This window comes from Fusarium poae, chromosome 3 (assembly GCF_019609905.1).
Source record: "Fusarium poae strain DAOMC 252244 chromosome 3, whole genome shotgun sequence".
Lineage (NCBI taxonomy): Eukaryota > Fungi > Ascomycota > Sordariomycetes > Hypocreales > Nectriaceae > Fusarium > Fusarium poae.
This window is the reverse complement of record NC_058401.1, coordinates 2,095,674-2,116,758: the sequence shown is the minus strand read 5'-3', so window position 1 is coordinate 2,116,758 and position 21,085 is coordinate 2,095,674. Positions and strand designations below refer to the sequence as shown.

The window sequence follows — 21,085 nt, the reverse complement described above, 5'->3', positions numbered from 1 at the left end:
GCCGAGTTTTCAGTGAAATCCGTATTCCCATCGTTCCAAAAGCCCAATGCTCTAACGTTGCCGCTGTGAAACACACTCTAGCATGGGGTGTGATGTTTGTGACTTGATTTTTCCCGTGATGATCCCACAAAATATAAATAGGTTGCCAGTGCGATAATGCAGGCTCAAATATTTCCCGTAAATTCTCCTGGATTCAGTCCCTGAGTCAGGCTTCATAGTTCCTGCTTCTGCATCCCTTTCGTGAGTAGTAGGATAGTTTCTTCAATCTATGGAGCCGTCATCGCAAAGTACGGACTGGATGAAGACCCTATGCTTCCCGTAGACGAATGTGGGCTGCTTTGATAAGAGTTAGCAGAAGCTTCTAGGCTCAAGGTGCCCGGGCTTACCAAGTCAACTCATCTGTCAAACTGTAGCAGTCAAGTTTTCGGTGCCTGGGGGGAGGGACAAGGTCAGGCAACGCCCAGGGCATCGGTCTGAGTGCATTCTGCGGCTGCCAAGAAGACATGACCCTTTTGTCCAGGCGCTTGAACAGTTCTACATTCTTCGTCTTGCCGCATAGCCACTCGTGCCCCTTTGCTTCTTGAGCGCTGATTCTGCGCAGAGGATTCAGTCTCAGACAGCTCCGGACAAACTTGGCCGCGTCAACAGAAGGTCGTTTCTGTAAGTAGCTGAAAACCCTCGTGACGTATTGTTGAATCTCCGCTTCAGCCATTTGATTGAGCACTGCATCATGATGATCAGATACTAAGAGCGTGAAAGCAACAACGCCCAAAGACCATATGTCAACGGCTGTCGTATGAGCTTCGCCGGTTGCTGCAAATTCCCTGCATATGTTAGCTAGTGTCGCAGCTTTATTATCATACGACATACGGTGCTTGGTATCCTTCTGTCCCAGCATTTGTAATCATCCTGCTCCGTCGAGGGACGGCAGAAGTACCAAAGTCAGAGAGCATTACTCGATGGTACGCGATCTTGGGAGAGTAGGCCAGGAGGATGTTCTCCGGCTTAATGTCGCGGTGAACTATGCCTTTGTTGTGGAGGTATGCAAGTGCCCGAACCACTTGGCGAATGATGATTATGGATTCGGACTCTTTAACAGCGCCGCGCCGCATAATGAATGACATGAGGTCACCACCCGAAGCAAGTTCCGTGAAAGTGTAACTGACGGTGTTAGCAAGACTCACAATAGACAATGGAAATACTCACAGTGTGTGTGGCGACGATATAGCATCGATGTAAGACAAGATGTTTGGCTATATGGGGTTAGTGGTACTCCTAATACATCAGGGACAGTAGTAGAGCTCTGGCTTCTGATCAAATAACCAGAGCAGATTCTGGTTGGCAGAGTGGCTGGGTTCATTTCTTGTTCCACCAGAAGCCAAGAGCTGTCTACTTCTACGAGAGACAGTAAACTCACATGGTGGAGCTGTCGCAAAATGTCCGCCTCCTGGAATTTGCGTCGTATATCATCCTTGGCATTCTTCCCATGGATCTTATCAAGGTTGACCAACTTGCAGACCAACTGCTTTCCTGTTTGAACGTCGTTGGCGAGGCATACGGCTGCTTCTGCTCCGCGACCGAGGCAGTGATCAGTCACTTGATACTTGCTGGCAAACAGCTGATAGTCATTAGTCCCGAGCATCCAGATAACATTGAAGTCGCATCCGATAATACCTTGCACTCCTCTTGTTGTAGGGCGGTCAAATCATGGCGAGGAGATGGTTGATACTGGACGACTGTGAACTTCTAGTAAGGTCGGATCGTAATCACATCACCATGTTGTAGTAGGTACCCGGGGCTGATGCGCGGGCCAGAGCCAATGAGTCTCCCATTGACCAAAGTCCCATTGGAAGACTTGCGGTCCCGAACGTAGATGTGATTGACAGTTGGCTCATATACGACAACATAAACCTCGCAGTGGTTTCGGGAAACTAGCATGTCTGGATCATTGTCGATGGCCAAGGAACTGTACACCTTTGTCAGTTTTTTTCTTATTCTCCGTGCCTTTCTACTCACTTGGTGCGAATATCTCGCCCAATTTTGAAGATTTCTCGTTCGTACACAGGAAATAACACTGAGAGACAGATGATTAGTGGGTGGCACTAAAAGGGGTGGAGATTGCGTCGTCGTGAGATTTTTATTTTGTCTTTGAGAACGTACGCTGAGATTGGTTGTTGCTCCTGGTGTCTACCGAGTGAAGATACACCGCTGGCGTCTCCTCAGGTGGCCGTTCTGCGCTGTCGTCCATCTTGAGGTTCACGGGTTGCAATTCAATCAATGTTCAGACTTGATGGTGTAAGTGCTTTCTTGTGTAAGTCGAGGGGACAGAATATTTGTAGCAAGTTCCTTGGAGTAACCATGATTCGCACCTATAGATCAATTGAGTAGCGTCGCCATTGTTCATTGAATAATTGATCAGGTTCCTGCCTATTGTCGTACTTGAACAATGCCCTCCTCGTACCTTCCGTTCTATTCAAGTGAACTGCACCTGCACTGTGTAATTCACAGTGTGCTGTTTTTTCACACGGCCTCGTCCCCCACCAAAACCTCGAACGGCAGGTACGATCGAGGGTTTACAGTCACGTGACACTTTTTCACCACCACTTTATTAATGGAATTATTTCCCCCAAGCTTCCAAGTTGTTCCTTATCCCAACACGTTTCTCATCCACGAAAGAGTAAGTTTACGCGACCCTACCCTGGCCATGGGCTAGTAGCTTCCGGACATGCATAGAGCTAAGCTCTTTGCCACCGTAAAGCTATCTGCTCTCGGCGGGTTGACTTGCACAGTTGCTGACAGCTTCCAACAGCACCGTCGATCAAGATGAGAGCCAAATGGAGAAAGAAGCGGGTTCGCCGCCTCAAGCGCAAGAGAAGAAAGATGAGGGCCAGATCGTAAGTTGCGCTGCTTCTACTGATATTGTGAACGTCGCTGACCATCTTCCCAGCAAATAAACGCATCGCAACTCAACCTGACTTGACACATCTCACATGATGTTACGACCTCGCACGCCTCAACGATACTTTGGCCGAAGCAGGGCACCTGCCATTCTGGCGCCTCTGGGGTTTCCCACAACGCATTGAGCTGGGATTTGACTTTGGGAATTACGTCAGGGTGGTTGAACCCCGCACCTGAGCGGCTGTTGTGGCACACAATGAACATTAAGGTGGATGGAATTATGACAATCTGATGGTCAGGCACAAGGCGGTGTTGGATCGACCACTATCAAATGCTCACCAACACGAAGCATCAGAACAAGATTCTAAGAGAAAGAAATACAAGGATTACCTGACAACTTTTGTGTGTGCTCTGTGATTGTGCCCTCGTGATGTAGATCCTGGCTCGCTGAAGCGGGGAAGCTTCCTCTGTCGCGCGGAAGGAAAGCTTGTCGCATTTTGCAAAGCGAAAACCTATCAAGCTGTGCTTGGATATACGGAGGATTCTCTTGATCCCGCAACCAAGGCCTTCAGTCGAGCATGATGGATTTCATTATCGTCAAATAATTGACAAGTCTTGTGCGTGAAACCCTGTCTCACCAGCCCGCAATGGCACGACGTCACTGCTCTTAGCGCTATCGATACTTCTGCAGAGAAACCTAAACTTTTGATGGATTTCGTGGACCATTATTGTTGTAACTTTAAAACAAGCTCTAAAGAGAATTGCGCTTGCATCGCGACTTCAATTGAGAGAAAAAAACAGGATTATGATCTCATCGTAAATCTGTATTTCATTCTGCTCTGGTCGCAAGTTGATTCTTGCATGGATCTGCTAGCGACAGGTACTCTCTGTTTTGGCATCTCACCTGCATGTGCCTACCTGCCTACCTAGAGGTATGTAGCTTTAGTGGGGCAGACAGCGCTGACCGCCTTCCCTGACGGCCTGCACTGTCGGCTAAATACCGGACTTGTTCTTTTCTGCCGCTTAGAGGTGGGATAGTCAAAAAAAAATCTTAGATCCTGCGCAATTGGGATATCCTCATCGACAAAGCGACGCAACACAATATGGGTTCAGAAAAGCGCAAGAGAAGCGGAGATACAACCTCCAAGCCAAAAAAGAAGGTCGTCATCGATGCATCTCCCTCGACGACTGTGTCTTCCGTACTCCGACCCAAGCATTGTCCTCCCGTGATTGGTACGACCAACCTCTTTTGAACATGACTGCGACCAATCGATACTAATCTTGCAATTGTAGCTACCGCTGTTGGATTTGAAGTGCCGAACAACATTCCATTCCACTCATATGCGCCCAAAGATGTTGCCAAGTCGAAGGCCAAACAGGCAAAGTCAGCCGGCGAGAAGGACTTCCTGTTGCACTCCAACGCGCACCGAACTATGGACTACACAGTCAAGGCGGATGGAGCTAGAGATGTTAAGCCAGCCCTGAACCACTTCCTCGGAATATACGACCCCAAAACCGGTAAACTCGAGGTGGTTGAGGCAAAGAAGATGACTATGCGGGCATCAGTACGGGCAAAGCAGAGCGCTGCTGCTGCCGCTGGCGAGCGCGATGCCAGCCAGGTATGCTTGGCACTGAATCGCATGCAGGCTCATCTTGCTAACAAATCGCAGACTATGATGCAACTGAAGACAGACCTTGGTCAAACATTCGGTACCAAGAAGGCGAAGAAGGCGATCCAGGAGAACGTCATGAACGCCATTGCGCCGCTGAAGAAGGCCGGAGAAGCCCCCACAAAGATTGACGCTGCTGCTCGCGCCATGCTCAGTTCCGTCGGAGAGGTCACATCGACCATGGCTTCAAGAGAAGAATTACAAGCGGTTGTGGATGAAGCCAGGCCTGTGCCCATTCCCAACTTGGAAGCGACCGAGATCCAAGACGTTTACGATCCCAAGAGAATCATCGGAGCCAGTATTCTCGAGCTAGTGCCAATTCGAGAATGGCAAGAAAAGGTCCAGCATAAGGAGAGCATTCAGGTGCCTTCACGGTTTGTGGCTGCACGTGTGACCCGAGTGGCAGGCAACGAAGACGCTGTGGACAGACTTCGTGTGCTACGATACTTCTTCTTCGTTCTGCTCTTTTACCTTCACTCCAAGCCCGGAAAGGCTCGCGGTACTCGTTCCATACCTCCACGCGACAAGCTCAGGGAACTCCTTGCTCCCGCGCCTGAGGCCGTTGTCGAGAGCATTCGCCGAAAGTTCTCTGACCGAGGCGAGATGCGAAAATTCCACATCGATCTTCTCATTACACATTGCTGTGTATTCGCTAGCATCATCGATAACTTCGAGGTTGATACACAGAACTTGCGTGATGACTTGAAGATCGATCAGAAGACGATGAACGGCTATTTCCATGAGATCGGTGGCCGTGTCAAGCCTGTGACGAACAAGGAGACCAAGGCCACGGTATCTCTGGCACGATTGGCGCTACCTTTGAACTTCCCCAAGCAGAAGCATATCGCTCCCAAGCGTCGATAAAGAGGCCATGAACATGGCGCTCTGAGAAAAAAGGCATTGCCACATATCGTTTAACATGCGACGCACTCTGATGATGATAGAAAAGCAATTGCATGTCGAATCGCGAAGGAGTCGCTTTCGGCGAAGGAGTTTGTTATTACATATATTATTAGTCTATTTTGGTCAAAAATACAGTCTATGCTCGGGGGCGCCGTTATTTTCTCACTTTGCAAGTTCAATATCCCGGCTTGCTTACGCAAAGAGCTTCAATTCAGACAGCGCAGTTGATATTGCTCAATTTCATTGCTCGGTATCAGCCATGTCTTGGTTTGTCTGTGATCTGTGAAGTGCTGTCTACTGGGCTGCCCTAAAGCTTGATGTAAAAATAGACGACTTTCGTCTTCTGTTGCTCCCGGTCAATTTTTCGACACATGAGGGCAGTAACCTTTCCGAGTGCTATCGCATTTCGGTGTTCAATGTCTTCTAATAAGTTAACCCTTGTTTAGATGAGCGATCTTGAAGATGATGCAAGGTTAGCTAGCTGTCGGCTATATCTCCATTCCCATGCCGAGGCATGTTGATGGCTGTGGAGTAGTTCTCCCGCTACCGATCTGGGGTAATGGTAATCAATCCCCCATGTAAGTCATTACCCTGAAGTATTGAATAAGAAGAGAGCACCGACTCCTTGTTCTGTGCTTTTGTTTCCTAATCTTCCAGCTCATTGATGTCGGATTGACTTCCTTTTTCCCATCCGTTCGAACTACTTTAAAACAAAACCGACATCTTTCGCATAATCTCTTCAATATGGCAGAAGAATCTATTCTCAATCTTGAATATCGCGGCCGTACAGCCATTTTGACAATTCAAAATGAACGAAAGCTCAATGCATTCACTGGCGCACAGTACTACGATCTTGCTCAGAAACTACGAGAGATTGCCACTCATGATGAGGTTTTCACGACAGTTATTTTGGCAAAGGGTCGCTTCTTTTCAGCGTAAGCAAACCAGCATGGAATTTACTCGATGCTCTTCCCTTCACTATAGATATATCGTGTCCAGGGGATGCAAGACTGACGATTGGCAGAGGAGCTGATGTGGGAATCACTCGAAAAGCACCGGGAGAAGACAAGGATTCACACAAACAGCTGCTGCAAACCTTCGTCGCCAACAACCTAAACATCACACACGCTTTTGCAACTCACCCCAAGATTCTCGTCATTGGTCTCAATGGCCCGGTTATCGGCCTCACAGCTGCGCTAGTCGCTTTTGCCGACTTCATATACTGCGCTCCTTCAACCTTCCTCCTAACACCATTCTCATCTATCGGTCTTGTCGCCGAGGGTGGTGCATCACGAGCTCTAGCACTGCGCCTCGGGCCTGCGCGAGCGAATGAAGCACTCATCATGAGTCGTCGCATCGGATCTCAAGAACTGGAGCGCTGTGGATTTGTCAATGCCATATTTGACGAGGGCGACGATGCCAAGTTCAGGGCAAGGGTGTTACATGAGGTTGATGAGAGGCTTGGAGATCATCTCAACGGCGACAGCTTGATTGGAATCAAGAAACTACTTAGGAAGCCTGAGATGGATATCATGCACACGCAGAATGTACATGAAGTTTTTGCAGGCTTGGAGAGATTCTTGACCGGAGTACCGCAGGAGGAGTTTGCAAAGCTTGCAAGTGGTGCCAAACGACACAAGCTATAGGATACCCAGTCTAGGTAGTTACGGAAGTAATATTAAATAATGATTACAGCATTGGAGAAGATCAAGTAGTACCTACAAACCTCATGCATGATCGATCAAGAATAAACGAAGACAGCTGACAGCGGCCAATTTGTTAACAGACCACTGCCTATGCCAAAAGCGAGGGTACCTCCTTGACATTCAAGGTAGGTATTTCAGATTATACCTAGCTTTACACAACTTTTCGGATACCCCGAGGGGATGGTCGGTCAAAGCACGTTACCTTTTTTATATGCTGTATGATGCAATTGATATTCATGTCGCATGGTTCTTGCTTAATATGAATATTTAGACCCAGTCAGATGCTGCCAGCTCATTGTGCATCGGATGGCTGTTTGCCAGAGCAAGGCCGTGGCTGAGCTTTGTTGCTTATAAAGAGGAAGCAAAGGTACTTTTTTTTTCAAATTGTTCTATCTTTTATATGGTTAAACTGTTGATGGTTCTACTTATCCAGTATCATCCATCGCCTTTCATCATGGCTGACATTGTATTCCAAGCCTTTAAGACCCCGGGTCTTGACGAACCCTTGGCCAGTGCTACGTTCGCCAAATACGACCAGTCAACCGCAGAATGACATCCTTTGTAATGAGATGACCAATCATTCTTCCATGAGAAAAATAAAAGAGGTATCAACAAATGACAGAAACGATGATGCCGTCGCCAATTGGCCAATGGACCGCGCCTTTTCACTTTTACCCAAGTCCTTGGGTTGTACAAGACGGATCTGATCCATTATAGACTACCAAACAACACAACTCCTTTGCCCAACCGGGGGGCCCAGCAAAAAAGAAGAAGGGGAAAAAAAGCGACTCCAACAAATGCCTGTACACGGATCAGGCTGAGCTTCTCTTTGGTTGGTCGGCCATGGCGGACAAATACGGTACAGCATTACCACACCAAACAAGCATTTGCATAGACAAGAAGCCAATGGAATACCAACAATTTCATGTTGGTGTGTTTCAATGGGCTGAGGATTATGAGCACGGGACCGACCATGTTCTTCTTACCTACTAAGGTCCTCGCATCTGGGAAAAAGTATCCATCTAGAGTCGAGTCAGGCGCTCTTGTTGGGGGTTGAAGAGATTGGCTATTGGTTCCCTGCATCATTTCCAGACCCGTCTTGATGCACCCGCATCATCAGAGTCGGGGTCACGGTTATCAAAGAAATCGAGTGCAGCAACAAATTGGGGCACTCCAACTGAGACATTTAGAGGCCTCTAAGTATTGGATGAATCACAGTCAGCTTGACCTGGTTGTCCCTGTTCAGAGGCATCCAATCCTCCACCTCCACCACCCACCTCCCATATCAAAATCAGCACAAGCATGGATAGAACACGACGTTTAGCAAGAGGAAAGGGAAAAGGAGGATTTCCGAATCAAGGAATCGGCTCAAGCTGTGCTACGCGACACACGCTGCAATCCCAATCCATGCTCACGCTCATGCTCCCGCTCCCCTGACGAACCGAACTTGCTGGATCGCCTTGGATCTTTGTACAATCATTTTCTCGGCCACTCCCGTGATACATATTGTATAAGCTATCTCGTATGCTAGATATCTCGATGTTCGTCGAACCAAATCTATAAACAACCTCGATCAAAGCGATTTAGTGGCTTTCGAATGCAGCTCACTTCATCTCGTCTCGTTTCGTCTCAACCAGGCCACTTTCTTTACCTAAGTATCTTTTGTGCACCCTGGCACTTCAGATATAATATTTATAGGCAGCCGGAAATCTGACGCTGGCTGGCTGGCTGGCAGTGGCAACGGCAGCAGCACTGATATATATCTACTATCACTTCTGAGCAGCTGTCTGCCTTGCACTGGCACTGGCACCGACGACCATCACGTCACCTGAATGAACCTACAACTTTTTATTTCCCTACGTTCACATCGCAACGAAATTCATTTGGAAAATAAAAGATTTCGGGCGAGAGCTTTTCTCACCAAAGCCTTTCTTTTCTTCACTCGCCGAAACAATAAAGACCAAGCCTTACTCCATCTCTGGAAAGATTCGGTCAATATTGCGCTGCAAAGGTATACAACCTCAATTTTATTTCTGATATATACCTCTCACAGCGACTGACTCCACCCAGGCATCACTTCTCTGCATCAACACAGAAGAAAGAAGACTTTGTTATTTCGGTCTCTGTGTTCCCTTTGTGGTCGCAAGCGGTAACCACTCGCTTCTTCATCCACCTGCTATCACATGTACTGCAGAACCCTGAACCAGTCGCTTCCTTTTGTCGTACCCGGCATCTCCAAGCCAGTCGGCTGGGACTGTCAACAAGTCACCGCAGTATTTCTAGCGAAAGCAAGATATCCTTGATTTCTCGGAGCAGTAGCAACCCTACCATCGGACTTCCCTCAAGGCCGCCAACACCCGCCCACCTGGAAAGGATATCATCGACTTCATATACATTCACTCAAAACGGAACGTGTTTGTCATCCGGTAACTCCTGGCTTTCAACTCTCTCAAGTGTTGAAGAGCCAGCTTCCACTTAGGTAGCCTATCAGTCTCTACGTTTGCGCCAACACACGCAATACTCGATGATACTTGGCGGCACAGAGAGCAAAGTATGCAGCCGTTCAGCGAACAGGAGAAGGTAAGTGTCAGAACATTTTGCCATCGTGGTCACAGGCTAATATCTACCAGCGACAGCTTCTTACTGAGATAGTCAAGCACAGCCAAATCGACAACCACCAATTGTACAGAATCCTTGGGTACTTCAATGTTGCGCCTAACTGGTATCATCTGGCATTGCCAAATGGTAAGTCAGATACCAACATGTACGGTTCTATAATATCAACTCATCGTCTTTTATAGGCCGCACCCTAGCCCAGTGTCAAGCGACTCTTGCGATGATTGGAAACGAAGTAGCTGCGCAAGGGACTAAACGTAAAGCCCCCGGCGATGGACAAAACAGTGAATGTGGTAACGGCGTTCAGCCGTCGGGTCCTCACGAGCATCAGGCGCAGCCTCAACCTACTGCAGCACAGAATCCTCAAATGAACGTACAGCACCAATCAGCCATGCCTACGAACCCCCAGCAGTACCAGTATCAGCCTGGGCCTCCACCTAAGAAGAAGGGTCGTCCAGCCTATGCAGGTAGAAACGCAATGGGCCAGCAGCCTTTCAACCCTCGAGCTCTTGCTCCGATGCCTAATCAACAAATCGTACAGAATGGACAGCCGTCTTTCCGGCCTATTGCTCCGGCTCCTCAGCTGCATCCTAGCACGATCACAGTGGTTGAGCCAGTTGTTACCAGTGGCATGAATCAGGGCCTTATGTGTGCGCCGCTTGGACAGCAGCGGGGTGGAGTGATGAAACCGCACAGGCGGTACGCGGAGATGGCTGGCCAGAGAGGTGGCCAACAAGCCCTTGCGGCACTGAGCCGGGTAGGAGCACCTCTTTCTTTGTTGTACACGAGTTGCTAACTGGTGTCTTTGCAGCTTCCTGGGCAAGTATCCGACCGCCCTAGATCAAGTAGCGAAGCAGTTCCTAGCGTGTCAAAGCAGGAAGAAACCGAGCAAGACCGATCACGCTCTGTTGAGGTAATCGAGGCAAAGGAGCACATCATCTCCGATGAGGATGATACACCAGACAAGGTACAGCAACAGAAGAATGGTAGCCCCGAACCGAGCAAGGCTCTACGTCGCAGTCAGCGTAAAGTCTGATATTATCAAGGCTAAGACTATTGAAAAGACGAGAGAAGTGAACCACGATTACTTTACCGGAGGTGGATATTTCCCGGGTCCAGAGAATAATGAAGGTTTTGGAAGGCCAAACGGACATAGGAGTAAAGGAGCATTTTGTATGAGTTTATACAGCATGCGGTGGCTGGAAGACCAGAAAAGATGATTACAGGGCCATCTTCATCATCCACTCCATGTACAGCCCCGGACAAATTAGAGCTATAGAGCTGTAAGATATGTGTACGACTACAAGTCTATTTGCTAAGTTTTAAAAAAGCAAACGTAAGCTGAAAGTCTTTCAATGTGATTCCAGAAACATTATAAATATATGTCATATCAATCAATCTTCGCTAAATACACGTATGATTTGGTGCCTTGAATTGATCCCTAACTCCGCCATCCTTGAATGGTCATTTTGATATCTCCCTTTCCTCCATTGGTTTTCCCTTTTACTTCTTAACAATCTTCTCAACGGCGTCGAGAAGAATGTCAGCATGCTTCTGCTGGAAGATGAGCATAGGTCGTAGACGGACGGCGTCAGCACCGCTACCACCAATGTTCACACCCAGAGTCTTGGCCTCAGCCAGGAACTTATCACGCTTGGGGCTGTCAAAGGCAATAAAGGTTCCTTGGCCCTTGCCACGGAGGTTCTCAATCTGGCCAGGGTACTTCTTGCTAAGGCTCTCAAGGTCCTTGAAAAGCTGGTCACCAACCTTTGCGGTGTGGTTGACGAGGTCGTTCTTCTTAATCTCGTCGACGATAGCCTTGAAGAGGATAGCACGAGCAGGGTCACCCATCCATGTGTTGAACTGGCGGTAAGGCTTGTTTGGACGGATGGCAGGGTCGGCATAGTAGAAACCGGCAGCTTGAGCCTTCTTGGAGAAGGTCACAATATCAGGGGGAGTGTCGAGGTTCCAGTGCTCGTGAGCCCAGAACTTGCCGGTAGCGCCGATGCCAGTCTGGACCTCGTCCACAATAAGGAGAATGTTGTGCTTCTTAGTCAGGGTGCGCAGCTTGCGGAAAAAGTCTGGCGAGGCGTGATTATCACCGCCCTCACTCTGGACGGGCTCGACAACGACGGCGCAGGGAGGGTGGTGCCAGCTCTTAATGAGGTGCTCAACCTCGTCGAGACTAGCCTGCTCGATTTTTTTGTTCTCCTCAACATTCTCCTCGAGAGGATACTTGAGCTTGGGGAAGGTAGCCTGAGGCCAGTCGAAGGCAGGGATATCGATCTTGTGAATTGCCTTGGATCGGGTTGTGGAAAGCGATCCAAAGAGACGGCCGTGGAAACCGGTCTTGAAGGAAAGGATAGAGAGGTCGGGGCTACCGGGAGACTGGTTGTTCATGGCACTGTCGAGCTCCTTGGGGCTAAAGTCGACATCGGGACCACCTCGCTCCTGCTGTCGGCGCCACATGAAAGCAGCTTTGTAGGCAGTCTCGTTGGCATCGGAACCAGCCATGGCAGTGAAGACGTTGTCCAAGCCCTTGGGAGCAACACTAAGGAGACTTGACTTGAGAAGATCGGCCCAGTCGTGAGAGGGGAAAGCTCCGAGAGCAGGTCGGTTCACGATGGAGTTGATCATCTCGGGGCTGGAAGCAGCCTTGATGAGAGCAGGGTTGTTGTAGCCGACGGCAATGGAAGCAATCTGAGCGAAGCTGTCGTTGTTGTCAGTCTTGGGTTTTTGAAAACATCACCAGTGAAGGGGATTGGCTTTTTACTTACACGTCGAGGAGAACGTTGCCATCAGGGTCAACGATGTAGTTGCCTTGGCTCTTGGTGTAATCGGCCATCATGTTTGCGCTGCGGGTGTCGAAGACCTTTGTGAGCTCATCCATGTGGCTCTTGGTTTTGGGGCCAGGGATGGCTGTCTTGACCGAGGGAGCTTCGGGCTCGCCAGCGAAGAAAGCATTCTCCGAGACAGCAGCCATTCGCATGTTTCGAGAGGTAGCGAAAGTGCGGAGAGCGGTAGCTCGAGAAGCAGCTCGAACTGCAGGCCTGGCGGCCATGCCAGCGCGGAGGGCCGACATGACGAAGATGAGTCGAAGAGATTTAGGGTTGGTTATAAGAGAATTTTAACCGCGAGGTATGATTCGGTCCTGTCGTGTGTCCGCTGAGAAGGAAGAAATGTCAGCATAAAAGAAGCGTGTCGTCATGATAAGGGAATATTGGGTCATGTGCAACCATGATGGTAACAAAGGTATGCCAGAGGGACAACTTACTAGATATGATGGTGTATGGAGAGAGACGTCAACACTCAACACGGAGATGCAGAGGAGGAGAGAATGGCAAAAGGAGAGGATCTCGTCCGCCCTTTTATACGGCAGACACTGGCTGCATCGTATCTCCACGGCCAGCGCCTCACTCGGCACCGGGTTCTCAGATTGAAAGCAGTCATGATGCCCCCAGCTTACACAGGGCAAACTAAAAGTTTATCTTCCCCGCAGTCGGCTCAGGAATTGACCAACAGGTGGAGCGCAATTGAGGTCCAGATGGGTGGAGGATGCATGGAATCAGGAAAAAGGGAGGGGTGAAGTTATACACGGCGTTGAAAGCTTGCCTCAATAGGAAAAGAAGCTGTTGTACTCGACTCGCCTGCTAGTCCAACTTGGTAACCGATCCGCTAAGTTCAATACAGGCAGTAAATGCACTGTAACTTTGCTGTCTGTTCCATCTACAGCCCATAAGTATTCTATCATGCACCGTCCAACACCCCGTGACCATTTCACCCACTGTGTTAGTCGCCTCGATATCATTCAAAAACATCATCTCCAAAATAAATGCCTGTTTGATAACCTTCTGACGGGTTAACCTTCCTGAATTCGAGCCCCGCTATCTAAATTCATCCGGCTACTTTAGTACCTACCTAGGTAAAACTGTCAGCGCGCGGGGTACACTAATCAACTCCATTTCTTTGGTATGAACGAGACGCCTTCCAGCTACACTGCATTGCATCGCTGTGCTCCAATCCAGTCATGAATTCCGAATATGGATCTCTCACCGACCTTCACCTAGACACATAGTTGCTCACCAAGTTCGGTGATCTTTACCGAGTGGGGATTGATACGGCAGTGTATTCGATATATCTTTAGACTTGGTACCTGGTCCCTGTGTGTCAGTCAATACACCCCCCGGAGCTGCTATTCAGCGCCGTCTTTCCCGTATGTATCCTATGAACCGGCCCGGTGCCGGTTTCGGAGCCGTCCGACTGCCAATTCCATGCGAGATGCCGTTGTTATCTTGGTCCGTCTCCGAAGATACTTAGATCGGCATCCAGAAAATTTCCCCTTTGGGTAGGTCAACGGAGACGGCAGATCTGGGACCGTCCAGCCAACTTAGATAAACTATCAGCAAATATTTTGAGTTGATCACATGAACAAAGCACAATTCTCACACACTAACCGATTCACTTGTTCAATTTGAAACTAGTCCAGACTCCATGAGCCTTTTCGATTCCACGATGCTTTGTGCTGTCAAGTTACCAATCTATGGGTGTGAAGAACCTGGCTCTTCTGCCAACTCATCAATTGCGTTGTGTCAATGTATCCGGATGCCATACCCAAAGAAGAACACGCTGTTACCAATGTAATGCAAATGCAGTTCCCGAATCATGAAATCAATGCTCGCCATGCCCAAAACACCTTGTTTCTTAATGACCTCAATCCTCATGCTCCCGCATGTATCTCACAAAAGTCTTCTTGTGTGTCTAAAAACTGTCAGTATCACGAAACATAAACAATCAAGACACTAACCATTCCAGCATATCTGCCATCTTTCAGCACGCAGATATAACGGAGTCCCAGTTTTGAGAACAACTCATAAACCAAGTCCATCGGCGATTTGATATCCAGCGCAACGGGTGCCTAAGTCGTGTTAGTGAATGTTGAGCCCAAACTCTACAGTCAAACTTACAGGATCGATATACGGTGTGAAATCCGTGGGATCGTGGGATTGGTCGTCTTCGTCGATGCTGGGAACTCTATCCATCAGGCAAACGTCTGTCGCTTCGTTTTGTAGCTGATCGAGGGCAAATCCAAGATCAGGTGCAGGTATAAGCCCGACCAGAATACCATGCCGCACAATGGGCAACCCTCCATCAAGCTCACCGGCTCTATGCAAGAGCTCAAGCTTGATTCGCAAGCTAGTGGCAGGTACTACTGGCGAGTTTGTGATGTCAATGATTCGTTCTTTTCGAATCCTTGGTACAATGTCGGCCAGATCCTCCGTAAAGATAGGTTTATGCTTATTGTCCAAGAATGGGTACGAGTTCATGCTTGTGAGAAGGTCCTGGTCAAGTTAGTTACTGGCCAGCTATGGAGCAAAAGCCCTAAAACTCACATATATGCTGTTTGGTTCAATGGCGTCCGATGTCCATTTGGCCACGAGAATAGCCAGTGAGAATGGCAAGACGTAATCGAGACTGCCAGTAAGTTCAAAAAGGATGACGGCAAGTGTCACAGACAGTCTCGTCACACCACACATGGTGGCACCAGCTGCAATAAGACCGTACACACCAGGCTGGATGCAAGACCCATCTCGACTGAAAGCGCAATCTCCCCAAATACCCCAGTCCGGGACACGTAGGACAGCCCATTGCACAATGTGACCAACTATCCGGCCCATCAGACCACCGACAACCATGGACGGCACATAGATACCAGCAGGTACTTTCTGTTTTGCACGTTAGTTTCTGCTTTGGTCCGCTGCAACTGAAAACTCACAATGCCAAATGTGATGACTGTCAGGAAACCCTTGATCAAAAGGGCCACAAACAAGTGGGAAAGGATAGGGGGGATTTCGTCAATAGAACCAGGGCAGAGGGCTCGCTCTTCCCAATCAACATTGGAGCCCTCGCAAGGGGAAGCCAGATTGAGGAGCAGTTCGGCAACCGGAAGCTTTGTCAAAGAATTCCAGTAACTCATCAATCCGGTCACCAGCGCAACAAGAAGTACTTCTAGTAGGGGGTACTTCTTGATCAATTTGATCTTTCGGAAAGATTGTGCCCAAAACTTGGAGGCCTTGATGAAGAGAGCACCCAACGCACCCCCAATGACGCCCACGAATATGAAGCTTACAAGCTCGAAGTATTCCCAGTCGACAAGATACCTCACTTCGAACATGACAATCTTGTGTGTGCCATATGGGTTGAGGAATTTTAGAGATAAAGCGGCAACAATGCAGCAGAAAAAAGTGCGGAACAATGTTTTGGCTGGGAAGAAGTACGAAACCTCTTCCAAACCAAACAATACTCCGCCCAAAGGCGCGCCAAAGGCAACAGCTACTCCTGCGGCGGCTGCTGCTGAGATAACCTCTCGTCGCTTGCCATCATTTCGATCGTACTTTGAAAAGATTCGACACAAGATATTGCCCACACAAGCGGCCATGTGGACGTAGGGGCCCTCTTTTCCAAGACTCATGCCAGAGGCAACACTTAAAATCAGGGCCACCATCTTGACAATCAAGGTCCTGGCGCCCAGGAAACCGTGCAGAACGAAACCGCTCAGTATGACACGAACCTCAGCAACTCCGCTGCCAGCCGCTGAATAGTAAACCATGGGTGGGTTCTCTGGTTTTGGCTCAGCTTCTGGCTGTGGTGTTGATGATTCGCTTTCATTTGAATCGTCGTATGTATGTTGGATGTTATCGACTGCCAGGTTCTCATCAAGAGTCGTTAGTTGGTACGCTGAGGGAACCACAGTCTTGGTCCAAAGCGCCATCCAGCAAGCCATCGCAGCGAGGAGAAGAACAAAGGCCATGTAAATCACGAAGCTGCTCCAGATCTCTCCGAAGGGATTGTCCAGCTTATACGACCATGTCTCCCAGTCATCGCAGGTGATATCGGGGCAACATCTCTGTTCCCAGTGTCAGCCAATCTGCTTCATAATTGAAGCCGGTGCGGTGCGGGAACTATTAGGCTCGATTGACTCACCTTTTTGTTGAGATACCAGCCTCTGGTACAGTGGCCTTCTTTGAAATCAAAGACAGTAGATTCGGCAACATCAACCGTATAGGCCATTAACGCGACGATAAAGCCACACAGCGCGCTCAAGATCCAGCCTTGGGCACCGTCAAAGATAACGCGTAACCTGCCCCAAAAGTCCTTACGACTACGCAGTTCCTTGACCCTGTGGGAATCGGCAATGGCATCGTGGACCCAGTCGGTACTGGTAAATTGATCATACCACATGCGCTCATCGGGGAAAATGGTACCTTTGGATTCGGTCATGGAGGATTCGTGTCGATCTGAGAGGGCATTAACCAGTCTCGAACTCCAAGAAGGATGTCGACTGTGATTTCGCGAGCCATGATATGGGCCTGCAAAAGAAGATTAATTAGAAAGATTCAATATAGTGCATGTTTCACGGTGCCACGAACCTAAGTAACTGTGTTCCCGCGACAGTGTACCCCTGTGCTGACGACTCGAGCTTGCTGTACTGATCCGAATGTGCGATCTTGAAGTTGTGAGTAAGGGAGTTCGTTCATCAAGTTCCCCGGCAGAACGGTTTCGGGGTAGAGGTGGGTGTCGACGGGCAGTTCGTGGCGAGGGCGGCTCGGAGCCATCTGGCTCTTGTCCTGCCATGATGGTAAAAAAAAATGAAGCTCAGGAAACTCAGGTGTCGACAATAAGTAAAAAGACCAGGGTGACAAGGAGAGCGAGCGATAAGGGCAGGCACCAGGTCGAAGGAAGAAAAAGAACAGAATAGGATGAAAGAATTAAACTGGAACAACAAACAGTAGACGAGAGACAAAAGGATGATCTGCTCCAGGTGTCTATCTCGATGCCCGTTTGATGGTTCGTCAGTTGTCACACCGTCACCTTCTCAGGGTCCAGGTGACCCTTCGATGGCGGGATGGTGGAGGCGCGCCAAGCGTGGTATAAGCTTGGTTGAGCTTGAATCGAGTCGGATAGATGGCGGGGTGAACCAGGGAGAGAATGAAACAGAAAGAAAGAGGCGTCCGATGAGGTGATAAAGGGGAAATGAGTGTATACTGAGGAATCACAAGTGCATCCAACAGTCCAGCTGATTATTGAGCTTTAGGACGAAGCTACCTCATCTAACCTCACCTAAACGTTGCAGGTAGCTTCGGCTTGTTTTGGTTCTTTCCTCTTGTCGAGTGTCAACTGCCAGATTCGGAAATAATTGCGCCGAGCCTCCAACGATCAGTGGCCTATCAGTCCGGGGTCTGAGTCGTGCCGATGATACAGTAACTCTTGGTCCTGGTGGTAATGATTCCGAGTTCTCTACTTGAGAATGGATGATTGTTTGTATGGCTCGTGAATTAAATTGAAACAGATGGTGTCGAAAGAATAGCACGATTCATGGGAAGAATAAATTAAGCTACAAAGAAATCAGGGGCTGCCACACGACAGTGAGGCATGCTCGACAAGGGGCCTCGCGCTACACGATTAGGCTTCGAACGTGCCTATTACCAGCCGGGGGGATGGAAGTCCTTCGGCATTTCGTCATCGCTACAGCATGCATATCCACCAAGGTCCCCAGCGATTGACTCGGGCAATGTGGGAGGCCACTTTCTACTGCAGGCGGCTAGCGTCCAGCGCTTGTTGCGCATGGAATTGTTAAATCGAAGTATGGAATTCCTTGTCATGGTTGGTCTTTATCTGAAACTGAAGACCAGACTACCAATATTTGTGCTGTAGAATACACTGTGCTACTTATCGTGTGTGCCTCATGCAAATCAGAAGATGATCAATCCCAGTCGACTGAATTACAGGCACTGGCTGACAACCTTTTGGAACTATGTAGACAACGCTACCTTTTCTGCATTAAAAGATCATGACTTGAGAGCATAGCGCTTGGCGAAGTGGCTCTGACAAGGGGGCTTGTCAGGCTTGTATATCAGATCAGGGAGGTGACCGTGGATACAGCAAATCATCGGGCACTATCTGTCGCTTGTCAAATAGCTCCTCGAGGCCGAGCTCTCCAAGCTGAGGCATTTCCTTGATTTCAAGCGCCCGTTTGAAGGCACAAGTGGTGGAATGTCTCACTGAGAGGTGCGCGGTTGTTGATCATGTGTATCATGAATAATGTAAGCTGCGACCATGTGGTGTGCTGCAAGACCGATTGATCGATCTGATAGAGTAACCTTATTGCTGGGTGTGGCTGGTGTGGAATAACGAGTCACGCTAACAACGTCCTGTGGCGCAGCGTGGGCGTTGTCTTATCTCTTATCGCCTAAAATTTCAAAAAAAAGTTGCGACTGCGACAGCCCGTCTTCGCATCCATATTTACACTTGCTTTTCCCACCACATACACATACGCCATACTCCAGAACCTGCGAATATGGCCAAGAAAAGAAAGGCCTCAGGGCGCAACAACGCGCAATCGGGTCCAAAGGAACTCGACACTTCAGATGCTCGACTTGGTCCTATCACCACCTACGAAGATGTTGCCGATTCCGAAGACGAGTACTTCATGAACCGAGATCAAATACTACTTGATGACGAACCCAACTCGAAACGCCGAAGAAAGGAAGACGACGATATCGAGCTATCTGACGAAGAGGTTCTTGGCTATGAGGACTCGGACTCTGAAGAGGACGAACAGTCACACAAGACTAAAGGCTCAAAATCCAAGCATGCCGCCTCAGATGATGAAGAAGGCAAGGACGAGGAAGAGGAGGGTGACTCTGGTTGGTGGGGAGCTTCCCGGAACGACTACTACAATGCCGATAATATCGAAACCGAGGCCGATGCTCTGGAGGAAGAAGTGGAAGCCAAGCGCCTGCAGCAGAAGAAGCTTGCCAAGATGGCCGAAGAAGATTTCATTTTCGATGGCGATGAATGGCTTGCCGAAGGTCAAGATGAGGGCGAAGGGGAGGACACAGTCACAGAAATCTTAAAGGAGGTCGAAATTACAGATGATATGGGACCTGAGGAACGGTACACACTCCTCAAGAACCGATATCCCGAATTCGAACCTCTTGTCAAAGAGTTCCAGACCCTACAACCTGCTCTCCCGGATCTTCAGAAAGCAGCTCAAGGTCTCTCTGGTCAATCGCTGGAGGCTGTCAAGTACTGGGTTGCTGGCTGCTACGTTGCTGCTCTCGCAAGTTATTTCGCCATCTTGACCTCTCCCGCAAGAGATAATTCCAAGGTACAAAAGACAATTGACCCTACCGAACTACGTGATCACGAGGTCATGGAGACACTGATGAGCTGTCGTGAGGCATGGCGGAAGGTCAAGGATCTCAAGTCAACAAAGAGTATCAACGACGATGCTATCTCAGATATCGATGATGAGGCTCTTATGCAGGGCATGGAGAGTCTAGACGCTGAGGTGAAGAAGACAAAGAAGAGCAAGAAGTCTTCCAAGCAAGAAAAGGCTGCCGCTGAGAAATTGGCGCGAAAGCTCGAGAAGGTCAAGGCCGGAGAGGCTGCAGTTGCTGATCTCTACGACCTACCCCTTCCTGGGAAGAAATCCAAGAAGGCCAAGAAGGCGGCCGCCATCGAACAAGATGATAACTCCGACTTTGGTGAGGAGGACGTCCTCGATGAGCGTACCGCAGCTGAGAAGGCTGCCCGCAAGAAGAGTCTCAAGTTCTACACTTCACAAATTGTGCAGAAGGCGAACAAGCGTGCTGGCGCTGGAAGGGATGCTGGTGGTGATATGGATATTCCTCATCGCGAACGCCTCCGTGATCGTGCAGCACGTCTTAACGCTCAGGCTGAGAAGCGTGGACAGAAGGCCTCTAAGCTAGGAGCAGAGTTGGGTGATGACAGCGACAACGACCAAGACGCCACTGCTAAGGAGGTCCGCGATAACGAGGATGAGTACTACGATATGGTCGCACAAAAGTCAAAGAAGGGCAAGGAGGATAAGGCTGCTCGTTACGCAGCATACGCCGCCGCTAGCAAGGCCGATCGAGTGGTAGAGAAGGAAGAGCTTGGCGAGGATGGCAAGCGCAAGATCACATACGCCATCGAGAAGAACAAGGGTCTAGCGCCCAAGCGAAGCAAGGATGTCCGAAACCCGCGTGTCAAGAAGCGCAAGCAGTACGAGGCCAAACAGAAGAAGTTGAAGAGCATGAAGCCCACTTGGCAAGGAGGCGAGCCCAAGGGAGGATACCAAGGAGAGTTGTCCGGTATCAACACAGCTGTTATCAAGAGTACAAGACTATAGATTCGAATTCATTAAAACTCTGGTTAATAGCGTTACAAAAGAAACTTTATTTTTTGGTCAATACTCTTTTCTTTTTGCCTACCTATAGAGTATCTAGA

The 21,085-nt window shown here is 49.0% G+C and overlaps 8 protein-coding genes across 8 annotated transcripts; 5 read left to right on the top strand and 3 right to left on the bottom strand.

Annotated features, from left to right (window-relative positions):
* Nucleotides 1-266: 266 nt before the first annotated feature.
* On the bottom strand, nucleotides 267-2,248 carry FPOAC1_008115 (uncharacterized protein; the record flags this gene model as incomplete). Its single annotated transcript, XM_044852560.1, has 9 exons — nucleotides 267-336; nucleotides 387-824; nucleotides 871-1,161; nucleotides 1,207-1,253; nucleotides 1,418-1,618; nucleotides 1,675-1,728; nucleotides 1,771-1,966; nucleotides 2,017-2,074; nucleotides 2,161-2,248. The coding sequence occupies 9 exons, from the start codon at nucleotides 2,246-2,248 to the stop codon at nucleotides 267-269; spliced, it is 1,443 nt and encodes a 480-aa protein (XP_044705230.1).
* A 363-nt stretch (nucleotides 2,249-2,611) lies between these two features.
* Nucleotides 2,612-2,954, top strand: FPOAC1_008114 (uncharacterized protein; the record flags this gene model as incomplete). The annotated part of the gene is made up of 2 exons (XM_044852559.1): nucleotides 2,612-2,712; nucleotides 2,810-2,954. The coding sequence occupies 2 exons, from the start codon at nucleotides 2,612-2,614 to the stop codon at nucleotides 2,952-2,954; spliced, it is 246 nt and encodes an 81-aa protein (XP_044705229.1).
* A 235-nt stretch (nucleotides 2,955-3,189) lies between these two features.
* On the top strand, nucleotides 3,190-5,432 carry FPOAC1_008113 (uncharacterized protein; the record flags this gene model as incomplete). Its single annotated transcript, XM_044852558.1, has 4 exons — nucleotides 3,190-3,300; nucleotides 3,954-4,131; nucleotides 4,192-4,517; nucleotides 4,569-5,432. The coding sequence occupies 4 exons, from the start codon at nucleotides 3,190-3,192 to the stop codon at nucleotides 5,430-5,432; spliced, it is 1,479 nt and encodes a 492-aa protein (XP_044705228.1).
* A 783-nt stretch (nucleotides 5,433-6,215) lies between these two features.
* On the top strand, nucleotides 6,216-7,117 carry FPOAC1_008112 (uncharacterized protein; the record flags this gene model as incomplete). Its single annotated transcript, XM_044852557.1, has 2 exons — nucleotides 6,216-6,406; nucleotides 6,496-7,117. The coding sequence occupies 2 exons, from the start codon at nucleotides 6,216-6,218 to the stop codon at nucleotides 7,115-7,117; spliced, it is 813 nt and encodes a 270-aa protein (XP_044705227.1).
* A 2,613-nt stretch (nucleotides 7,118-9,730) lies between these two features.
* FPOAC1_008111 (uncharacterized protein) lies at nucleotides 9,731-10,829 on the top strand (the record flags this gene model as incomplete). Its single annotated transcript, XM_044852556.1, has 4 exons — nucleotides 9,731-9,757; nucleotides 9,808-9,922; nucleotides 9,979-10,550; nucleotides 10,605-10,829. The coding sequence occupies 4 exons, from the start codon at nucleotides 9,731-9,733 to the stop codon at nucleotides 10,827-10,829; spliced, it is 939 nt and encodes a 312-aa protein (XP_044705226.1).
* Nucleotides 10,830-11,296: 467 nt separating this feature from the next.
* Nucleotides 11,297-12,875, bottom strand: FPOAC1_008110 (uncharacterized protein; the record flags this gene model as incomplete). Its single annotated transcript, XM_044852555.1, has 2 exons — nucleotides 11,297-12,503; nucleotides 12,571-12,875. The coding sequence occupies 2 exons, from the start codon at nucleotides 12,873-12,875 to the stop codon at nucleotides 11,297-11,299; spliced, it is 1,512 nt and encodes a 503-aa protein (XP_044705225.1).
* Nucleotides 12,876-14,503: 1,628 nt separating this feature from the next.
* Nucleotides 14,504-17,425, bottom strand: FPOAC1_008109 (uncharacterized protein; the record flags this gene model as incomplete). Its single annotated transcript, XM_044852554.1, has 7 exons — nucleotides 14,504-14,551; nucleotides 14,598-14,708; nucleotides 14,758-15,132; nucleotides 15,184-15,516; nucleotides 15,567-16,697; nucleotides 16,775-17,160; nucleotides 17,221-17,425. The coding sequence occupies 7 exons, from the start codon at nucleotides 17,423-17,425 to the stop codon at nucleotides 14,504-14,506; spliced, it is 2,589 nt and encodes an 862-aa protein (XP_044705224.1).
* Nucleotides 17,426-19,148: 1,723 nt separating this feature from the next.
* On the top strand, nucleotides 19,149-20,987 carry FPOAC1_008108 (uncharacterized protein; the record flags this gene model as incomplete). The annotated part of the gene is made up of 1 exon (XM_044852553.1): nucleotides 19,149-20,987. One exon carries the CDS (start codon nucleotides 19,149-19,151, stop codon nucleotides 20,985-20,987), a length of 1,839 nt encoding a protein of 612 aa, XP_044705223.1.
* Nucleotides 20,988-21,085: the final 98 nt, after the last annotated feature.